This window comes from Tetrao urogallus (genome assembly GCF_951394365.1).
Source record: "Tetrao urogallus genome assembly, chromosome: 26".
Classification (NCBI taxonomy): Eukaryota; Metazoa; Chordata; class Aves; order Galliformes; family Phasianidae; genus Tetrao; species Tetrao urogallus.
The window spans coordinates 4490796-4500756 of NC_136839.1; the positions used below are offsets into that span (position 1 = coordinate 4490796).

The 9961-nt window shown below is 52.7% G+C and overlaps 3 protein-coding genes across 3 annotated transcripts; 1 reads left to right on the plus strand and 2 right to left on the minus strand.

The window, feature by feature from the left end:
- Nucleotides 1-210: 210 nt before the first annotated feature.
- On the minus strand, nt 211-1019 carry LOC306955713 (feather keratin Cos1-1/Cos1-3/Cos2-1-like; the record flags this gene model as incomplete). Its single annotated transcript, XM_079547069.1, has 2 exons — nt 211-537; nt 921-1019. 2 exons carry the CDS (start codon nt 1017-1019, stop codon nt 211-213), a joined length of 426 nt encoding a protein of 141 aa, XP_079403195.1.
- Nucleotides 1020-2911: 1892 nt separating this feature from the next.
- Nucleotides 2912-3715, plus strand: LOC306955694 (feather keratin Cos1-1/Cos1-3/Cos2-1-like; the record flags this gene model as incomplete). Its single annotated transcript, XM_079547048.1, has 2 exons — nt 2912-3010; nt 3395-3715. 2 exons carry the CDS (start codon nt 2912-2914, stop codon nt 3713-3715), a joined length of 420 nt encoding a protein of 139 aa, XP_079403174.1.
- A 3545-nt stretch (nt 3716-7260) lies between these two features.
- Nucleotides 7261-8069, minus strand: LOC306955765 (feather keratin Cos1-1/Cos1-3/Cos2-1-like; the record flags this gene model as incomplete). Its single annotated transcript, XM_079547131.1, has 2 exons — nt 7261-7587; nt 7971-8069. 2 exons carry the CDS (start codon nt 8067-8069, stop codon nt 7261-7263), a joined length of 426 nt encoding a protein of 141 aa, XP_079403257.1.
- Nucleotides 8070-9961: the final 1892 nt, after the last annotated feature.

Consider the following 9961-nt stretch of genomic DNA (forward strand, 5'->3'; position numbering starts at 1 on the left):
GTCTGAGGCAAACAGACAAGCGAGATACTAGATAGGAAGAGAGAGCAAAAGAGAATACGGGTAGACTTTCTCTCTGTGGTCAGGGAAGTCCAGCAGGCCCCGTCCTGTGTGTGTTGCAGGGCAGAAAGAGCAGCACCACATTTGTTCTCCTGTCCAGTGGCATGCTGTGATTTCCACGGGGACCTTGACTGGGAGCAGTGCCCAGCACCTTTAGCAGGGGGGGCACCTTCTGCCACAGTAGCGGTTGGAAATGCAGGAGAGGTCAAAGCCCCCCGAGGTGATGGGCACGCCCTCAGAGCTGAGGATGCTGCCAACAGCAGCGGAGGTGGAGGAGCCCACGGCGGTGTTCTGCGGGAAGGAGCTGAGGATGGGTCCGGGCAGGGTCACCACCACGGGAGAGGGCTCAATGACGATGGTGGAGTTCTGGCACTGCCTGACACAGGGCTCATTGCAGCTGCTGGCCAGAGGGGTCGGGCCGCAGGGCCGGCATGGCACACATGGGTCGCAGCAGGACATGACTTGGGACTGCTGGTGCACCTGTTGGGAGTGAGAGCAGGAAGGAAGCAGAACATGGGGATACATGAGGAACAGAGGTCCAACAGGCCACAACTAAATCAAAGCACGTACACTCTTGGCAGCTGAAGGATGCGAAGAGGAAGTCAAAGGATTCTTGGACTCCAAATATCCAGCTATCTGCTGGCCCAAAATACCCTCCCGTGCCTATCCAGCTAGTTCCCAAATTTGAGCCCCCACGCTACCTACACACAGGCTCAGAGTCCAGGACAAATCTGCACTTCTCTTCCCCGTGACAAGGAGCCCCACAATTTGGCATGAAACTGAGGTGATAACATCTCAGACACTCACTGTGCTGGGACCTCCTTTAGTTGAATGGCAAGGACAGGGGGGAGCTTCACACTCACCTGGTTCCCAAGGAGAAGATGGTAAGAGCGGTGGATGAGAGAGCAAGGAGCTGGGCTCCCTTTTATACTGGACCTAAGATGACCTATATCCAGAGGCATTGCTTATAGTGGTGATTTATTTGCTGACACGCTTTTCTTGTCCAGAATGCAAATCATCCCAGATAATGATATGGGTGGTCTGCTGGCTTCCTGAGCAGTTCGGTTTCATTTCTGGCTTTACGCCATGTCACTTCCTGACTGAAGGCATCTTCTGGGAGGCAGGAAGGGAAGCCCAAGCATTTCCGCACCACAAACACCAGTGAGAACAACAGACTCATTTTGTGTGCTTCCAGAGTCCAGCCGAGGCAGATGATGTCAGCCTAGGTCACTCCTTTAAGGTTTCTTAGGGGCCCTTCTGGCAAGAGCTGTACCAGCTCCTGAGTGTGGAGTCTTGACCCCTTCTCTGTGTGGCCAATTCTGCTGCTGTGTTTTGTCTCCTTGCTTTTTGTCTCACTGATCACGGAATGGGGCACCAAGTTGCGCAGAGTCCTCTCCAGACCTCAAAATGTCTCAAGAGCTAAGGCTGCAACAGGAGGGCTATTTTAATAAGAAAAAAATGACGGGAGCCATACAGACAGCAGGTAAATCATATACCCTCCCAGGTGGGGGAACCGCTGATTTCGAGAAGAATCACACAGGGCTAAGAGGATTATTCCCATGTCTCACTCTGTAGGTCTTGCTCCAAGGCATCAGGGCTGAGGGAGTTCATGCAGAAGCCCAGCAAAAGCCAGCAGGATCACAGAATCACAGATTTGCAGGGATTGGAAGGGACCTCGAGAGATCATCTTCAGATGAGCTTCACATGTAGCAATGTCCAATGCTACAGTACCTGTTTGTTGCCCTGCTGGGGTCAAGGTACACATCCTTCACTGCTGCCCCCTCATCTACCCAGTGGGTGATGACAACACGGAATCCTGTGAGGTTGCTCAAGCATGATTTCTCCTTTGGTGAATCCATGTTCACTGCTTCCAATCAACTTCTTTCCTTCCAACTACTTGGGCATAGCATCCACAAGGCCAGGGCACTCACCACATTAAGCAGGGGATCCACACTTTCTCTTGCCTTGCTTGTCCCCGTGACATACTTAAAGAAGACTTTCACGTTACCCTTGATCTCTCTCACCAAATTTAATTCTATCTGGGCCTTAGCCTTCCTTCTTGCATCCTCACAGACTCAGACACCAGTCTGAGTATATCCCTCCCAAGTGACCAGGCTCAGGATGCACATTGTAAAGACAACTTTTCCTCCCCCGGAGTTTCTCCGTGAGTGCCATGCTTGTCCATGCTGGTCTCCTGCCCTTTATGCTTGATTTCTAAACAAAAGTAGATCGCAATGTGACTGCACGGCAAATCTGCATGAGCGGGGTTCTGTCTGTGCTCTTCCCAACCTGCAGCACATGCTGGGTTACAGCCATGAGTGCGCTTAGCTGCAGAGTGGCTGCAAAACTCCTTGAGCAGAGAAGAAAGCAGCTGCCTGCCTGCAACGTGCCTGCAAGGCAAAGGGAGAAGGTCAGAGGGCAGCAAGATGGTGCAGGAGAGGATGGGACAGCACTGGACGGGATGGCAAAATATGAGCGAGACAAAACAGGAGGGCAGAATTTTCCAGAAACTTGTGTCAAGTGGAATCGGGTCCCACTCCGGAGATGGTACACCTCCTGCAAGAAAGGCCCCTAAGAAAGGCCCCGGAGGAGTGACCCGGGCTGACGTCATTTCCACTTGCTGGACTCTCTTGGCACATGAATTCACTCTGTTTCCCACCCTGCTGTCTGTGGTGTGGAAATGCTTGGGCCTCCCCTCATTACTCTCAAAAGATGCCTTCAGCGTGGCATGGAAATTACACAAAGCTGGAAACACAACGGTGCTGCGCAGGAAGCCAGCACACTGTCCGTATCATTAGCGAGGATGCTTGGCATTCAAGAGGCGCTTGTCAGAAAATAATCACTACGGTGAGTGATGTCTCTGGATATGGGTCAGCTTCGGTTCACTATAAAAGACAGCCCAGTTCCTTACTCTCTCATTCGCTTCTCTTGCCTCTTTCTTCCTGGGAACCAGGTGAGTGTGAGCCCCCTTTCCTGTCTCTCTCTCTCTCTCTCTCTTCATCAGGAGGCCTGAGGTCTATAGACCTCTCGTGTGCTACCAGCTCTGTACCATGACAAAGCTTGCAGCTGCTGGTCGTGGGAAAGGGAAGTGGGCAGAAGGTTGGTCCTGGACGGTAGCTGGGACTGCACTGCGGGGCTTCTGGGCTAGGATCTAAGAAGTAGCTTGATCGGCACCGGGTGCTTCTTTCTGGGACCTGGCAGGAACAGACCAGGAAGCCAATGATCATCCGTGCACAGCTTCCAACTCCCAGGACTGCATGGGCATGATTCCCTCTTGGTGGGATGGCAGCCTCCTCCTGACTCTCTATTTTCTCCACTCGGTCCTCTCTCCCAACAGGTGCACTGCCAACCCAAAGACATGTCCTGCTGCGACCCGTGCGTGCCATGCCGGCCCTGCGGCCCCACTCCTCTGGCCAGCAGCTGCAACGAGCCCTGTGTCAGGCAGTGCCAGGACTCCACCATCGTCATTGAGCCCTCTCCCGTGGTGGTGACCCTGCCCGGACCCATCCTCAGCTCCTTCCCGCAGAACACCGCCGTGGGCTCCTCCACCTCCGCTGCTGTTGGCAGCATCCTCAGCTGTCAGGGCGTGCCCATCACCTCGGGGGGCTTTGACCTCTCCTGCATTTCCAACCGCTACTGTGGCAGAAGGTGCAACTAAAGGTGCTGGGCACTGCTCCCAGTCAAGGTCCCCCACAATCTCACGACACGGTGCTGGACAGGAGAACAGACTTTCTGACACTGTTTTCAGTGTAGATGACCACGTCTGGCTTGCTCTCTCAGGACAGCAGCGGCCAGGCCGGCATCTCTGACAACACGGCCGATGCCTAACAATATTCTCTTCCACTCATTCTTTCTCACCCTTCTCTTTGTTCTCTGTTGCTCTCCCCAGAACTCTCTGGGAAGGTCCTAGGGACCTGCTGGCCTCTCTCCTCTGAGGGGCACTTAGGTGGGTGTCCCATGGCACTTCTGCCATAGGAAAAGGGGAACAGATTCCAGTCTGCTTCTGCTGCTCTCTGCCCTTGGGATCTCCACTTCAACTCACATCAATTCCCTCCTTAGGCTCATTAAACATTTGCTGCAACCTTCATTGCATCCCTGTATGGTTTGTCCTTCTTCTGCCCACTATGGCCAGATGAGAAAATTCTTGCTCTGAAACGATGAAGCACAAGTCTCTAACTTCCCTACTAGTGGGGTGGCAGGTGGGGAAGTGGGGGGTTGGGGAGGCAACTGTAGACATCCAGCCTTCAGTGAAGGCCTCGTCTAGAGCAGCCTTGTCCCAGCTCTGCTGCATGTGTCCCTGTACATTTGCAGACCTCCCGTTATCCACATGGCCTGGCCAGGCTCCGTGGAAGTCCTGGGCAGTCGCTGAATGCAGTATTCAGCCAGAGCACGGGGGTACCAGGCGGAGGGATTCTAAACAGGTGCGGAGGTTGAAGATCCCACAGGGGTGCTTTGAGGATTGGTTCGGGCAGGGTCACCAGCCCAGAAGACGGCTCAGGGATGATGGTGGAGTCCTGGCACTGTCTGACATAGGGTTCACTGCTGCTGCTGGACAGAGGGGTCTGGCCGCAGGGCTGGCATGACAGGCCCCGCTTACAGCAGGACTAATCATCGGGCTGAAGGGGCACCTGTTGGGAGAGAGAGCAGAGACGAAGCAGCGCATTGCATCCCAGACTCTCACAGTGTTTTCATTTGAAAGGTTGCCTTAATGGTCTTCTTACCAAACTTTCAGCTAGAATAATTAATGTCACTGTGTGGCCTGCTTCAGGCTAGATCCATGAGAAGGAAACAAAGAGACCCAAGGACCCAGGCCCCAGGAAGGGGGCAAGAAGGGAGAGAAAACGCAGGGTGATGGGCCCAGGTGAGGAAAACAGTGGCAAACACCTATGCGATAAAGTTAATTTTCTAAGTATAACATCAGAAGGTAAGGTAATACGATAGAATACAGTACAACTGCAATTAAATCCAACAAAATGAGAGTTTGCAAAACCAAAGCCCTTCCTGTAATGCTGTAGCCTGGAAAAACAAGGGAGCAGTGATAGGAGACAGCGCAGCTGTGTGACTCCCAGTCTGTTTTTGCTTTTCCTCCACCAAGCAGAAAGCAGAAGCGGAAGAATGAAGTCTCCTGGCAGTTACAGTTCATTCTTCTCTTCTGTGACCAAGTGACCAGAAATGCCCCACGCAATCAAAAGAGTGTAGAGTACCTGATAAGACAAAAATACTGAATCCAATAATACCCCGTCCTGCTAACAGGTCATTTTCAAGTATGGGCAGTCCTTCTCCACAGGCCTCCTCTCACTGTGTTCTCTCAGACTGTGGACAGACCTGGGATTGCAATCACCCAAGTGCAGTATACCTTGCACGTGACCTACATGAATTTCAAATGGGCTGATTTTCATGCCTGTCTTGGTCCCAAAGGATGCCATCAATTACCTCTGTCCCATCACACACCCCATTCACCTTAGTCCAATTGGCAAATTTCCTGAGGGCACAATCAATCACACCATCTACGTCACAGTTGGAAGCAGCTTTCTCCATTCCTGGAGGGTGGTGCGCTTTCAGTCTCATCAGGTGGCCTTCAACGTGCTCTGCTCCTACAGTCGGAGGGTTTTTGCTCCCCCGACCCCTGCCTACAGGTTCAAGGATGTGAGAGACCTGGGATGCCTGATTATCAAGGAAGGCCAGGGCAAAGAACTTGCTGAGTATCGCTGCCTTAACAATGTCAGTTGAAGACTCGTCACCATTCTCACTTATCTGAGGTAGGACGTTCTACTTCAGCTGTGTCTTCTGACCAGGGAACCTCTAGAATCTCATTGTTTTATTTATCACACCTCTCAACAAGTTCACCTCCACCTGAGCCCCGGCAGTCATGATTGCAGCTCTGCACATCTGGACAGCAGGCCTGCAGACTTCCTAGGCCACTCATCCCAGCTTCCACTCGCTATACCTTTCCTCATGATCCCCAGTTTGACCATCCAGTCCTTGCTCAGCCATACTGGTCTCCGTCCTTCCCTGCATCATTTCTGTCCCTTTGGGAGGGACAGCTCTTCTGCTCTCAGAAAGGTGTCCTTAAAGGACTGCCTGCTCTGCTCAGTTCCTGTGTCCCTAAGGACAGCCTCCCAGAATACCTCCATTAACATGGGATGCAGACAGGGAGTAGGAGAGGTGACATCAATAACTTAACTTCTTCGCTAGGAGGATTTTGACATAATCAAGAGAAGGGGGAACTGGGAAAATGTGGTTCTGTAGACGCATCACAACAGATCTCGGTTTTGAATGCAGGTGACGCCAGCCCAGAAGCAGCTACAGGACATTGCCCTGAAGCAAGCAGCACGTGGGTTATTTACACGTAGAAGGTTTTGGTGCCAGGGTGAGAGCAGGAGCTGGCACCCAGGCCAGGGCCAGGCCCAAGAGGGGCCTGGCTGAAGGCTCCACACAGTGGCTACAGCGCACCAAGCCAGGAGGCCAACAGAAGGCCAGGCCGGACACCGGCTCTCACTGGTCAGGAAGCCCAGTCCCGTGAGGTGCTCCAGGCTCTAAGGGATATGTCTAAGCAGAGACACAGCCAGGCAACGGCTAACAGCCATTGGCTAAATAGGAATCACGGATGACTTCCTCTGCTTCAACAGAGGGTGCCTGAAAGATGAAATTGCAGCAGTGTGCGCTGACAGGCCACCCAGATCTAGAAGAATGATGGAACCTCCCCCGGTGATTCCCACTCAAGCCGTGGCTTTCTCCTTTGGACATCTGTGCGCAAATGACAAGAACAGAAACACGGAAGGACACCGAAGGGGATGCAGCAAGTGTTTAATGAGTCAGAGGAGGGAAACGATGTGCAAGCGCACAGCAGCAAGTGTGGGGAGCAGCAGCAACGGGCATGAACCTGTTGCCCAGTGCTACGACAGCGTTGCCACCAGGCCCACACTTACTGGCCAAGAAATGAAGAGAGGTGTCAGGTCTCTTTAGGCTGGTTTTCAGGGTCCAGACAGAGATGTCTGAGGCAAACAGACAAGCGAGATACTAGATAGGAAGAGAGAGCAAAAGAGAATACGGGTAGACTTTCTCTCTGTGGTCAGGGAAGTCCAGCAGGCCCCGTCCTGTGTGTGTTGCAGGGCAGAAAGAGCAGCACCACATTTGTTCTCCTGTCCAGTGGCATGCTGTGATTTCCACGGGGACCTTGACTGGGAGCAGTGCCCAGCACCTTTAGCAGGGGGGGCACCTTCTGCCACAGTAGCGGTTGGAAATGCAGGAGAGGTCAAAGCCCCCCGAGGTGATGGGCACGCCCTCAGAGCTGAGGATGCTGCCAACAGCAGCGGAGGTGGAGGAGCCCACGGCGGTGTTCTGCGGGAAGGAGCTGAGGATGGGTCCGGGCAGGGTCACCACCACGGGAGAGGGCTCAATGACGATGGTGGAGTTCTGGCACTGCCTGACACAGGGCTCATTGCAGCTGCTGGCCAGAGGGGTCGGGCCGCAGGGCCGGCATGGCACACATGGGTCGCAGCAGGACATGACTTGGGACTGCTGGTGCACCTGTTGGGAGTGAGAGCAGGAAGGAAGCAGAACATGGGGATACATGAGGAACAGAGGTCCAACAGGCCACAACTAAATCAAAGCACGTACACTCTTGGCAGCTGAAGGATGCGAAGAGGAAGTCAAAGGATTCTTGGACTCCAAATATCCAGCTATCTGCTGGCCCAAAATACCCTCCCGTGCCTATCCAGCTAGTTCCCAAATTTGAGCCCCCACGCTACCTACACACAGGCTCAGAGTCCAGGACAAATCTGCACTTCTCTTCCCCGTGACAAGGAGCCCCACAATTTGGCATGAAACTGAGGTGATAACATCTCAGACACTCACTGTGCTGGGACCTCCTTTAGTTGAATGGCAAGGACAGGGGGGAGCTTCACACTCACCTGGTTCCCAAGGAGAAGATGGTAAGAGCGGTGGATGAGAGAGCAAGGAGCTGGGCTCCCTTTTATACTGGACCTAAGATGACCTATATCCAGAGGCATTGCTTATAGTGGTGATTTATTTGCTGACACGCTTTTCTTGTCCAGAATGCAAATCATCCCAGATAATGATATGGGTGGTCTGCTGGCTTCCTGAGCAGTTCGGTTTCATTTCTGGCTTTACGCCATGTCACTTCCTGACTGAAGGCATCTTCTGGGAGGCAGGAAGGGAAGCCCAAGCATTTCCGCACCACAAACACCAGTGAGAGCAACAGACTCATTTTGTGTGCTTCCAGAGTCCAGCCGAGGCAGATGATGTCAGCCTAGGTCACTCCTTTAAGGTTTCTTAGGGGCCCTTCTGGCAAGAGCTGTACCAGCTCCTGAGTGTGGAGTCTTGACCCCTTCTCTGTGTGGCCAATTCTGCTGCTGTGTTTTGTCTCCTTGCTTTTTGTCTCACTGATCACGGAATTGGGCACCAAGTTGCGCAGAGTCCTCTCCAGACCTCAAAATGTCTCAAGAGCTAAGGCTGCAACAGGAGGGCTATTTTAATAAGAAAAAAATGACGGGAGCCATACAGACAGCAGGTAAATCATATACCCTCCCAGGTGGGGGAACCGCTGATTTCGAGAAGAATCACACAGGGCTAAGAGGATTATTCCCATGTCTCACTCTGTAGGTCTTGCTCCAAGGCATCAGGGCTGAGGGAGTTCATGCAGAAGCCCAGCAAAAGCCAGCAGGATCACAGAATCACAGATTTGCAGGGATTGGAAGGGACCTTGAGAGATCATCTTCAGATGAGCTTCACATGTAGCAATGTCCAATGCTACAGTACCTGTTTGTTGCCCTGCTGGGGTCAAGGTACACATCCTTCACTGCTGCCCCCTCATCTACCCAGTGGGTGATGACAACACGGAATCCTGTGAGGTTGCTCAAGCATGATTTCTCCTTTGGTGAATCCATGTTCACTGCTTCCAATCAACTTCTTTCCTTCCAACTACTTGGGCATAGCATCCACAAGGCCAGGGCACTCACCACATTAAGCAGGGGATCCACACTTTCTCTTGCCTTGCTTGTCCCCGTGACATACTTAAAGAAGACTTTCACGTTACCCTTGATCTCTCTCACCAAATTTAATTCTATCTGGGCCTTAGCCTTCCTTCTTGCATCCTCACAGACTCAGACACCAGTCTGAGTATATCCCTCCCAAGTGACCAGGCTCAGGATGCACATTGTAAAGACAACTTTTCCTCCCCCGGAGTTTCTCCGTGAGTGCCATGCTTGTCCATGCTGGTCTCCTGCCCTTTATGCTTGATTTCTAAACAAAAGTAGATCGCAATGTGACTGCACGGCAAATCTGCATGAGCGGGGTTCTGTCTGTGCTCTTCCCAACCTGCAGCACATGCTGGGTTACAGCCATGAGTGCGCTTAGCTGCAGAGTGGCTGCAAAACTCCTTGAGCAGAGAAGAAAGCAGCTGCCTGCCTGCAACGTGCCTGCAAGGCAAAGGGAGAAGGTCAGAGGGCAGCAAGATGGTGCAGGAGAGGATGGGACAGCACTGGACGGGATGGCAAAATATGAGCGAGACAAAACAGGAGGGCAGAATTTTCCAGAAACTTGTGTCAAGTGGAATCGGGTCCCACTCCGGAGATGGTACACCTCCTGCAAGAAAGGCCCCTAAGAAAGGCCCCGGAGGAGTGACCCGGGCTGACGTCATTTCCACTTGCTGGACTCTCTTGGCACATGAATTCACTCTGTTTCCCACCCTGCTGTCTGTGGTGTGGAAATGCTTGGGCCTCCCCTCATTACTCTCAAAAGATGCCTTCAGCGTGGCATGGAAATTACACAAAGCTGGAAACACAACGGTGCTGCGCAGGAAGCCAGCACACTGTCCGTATCATTAGCGAGGATGCTTGGCATTCAAGAGGCGCTTGTCAGAAAATAATCACTACGGTGAGTG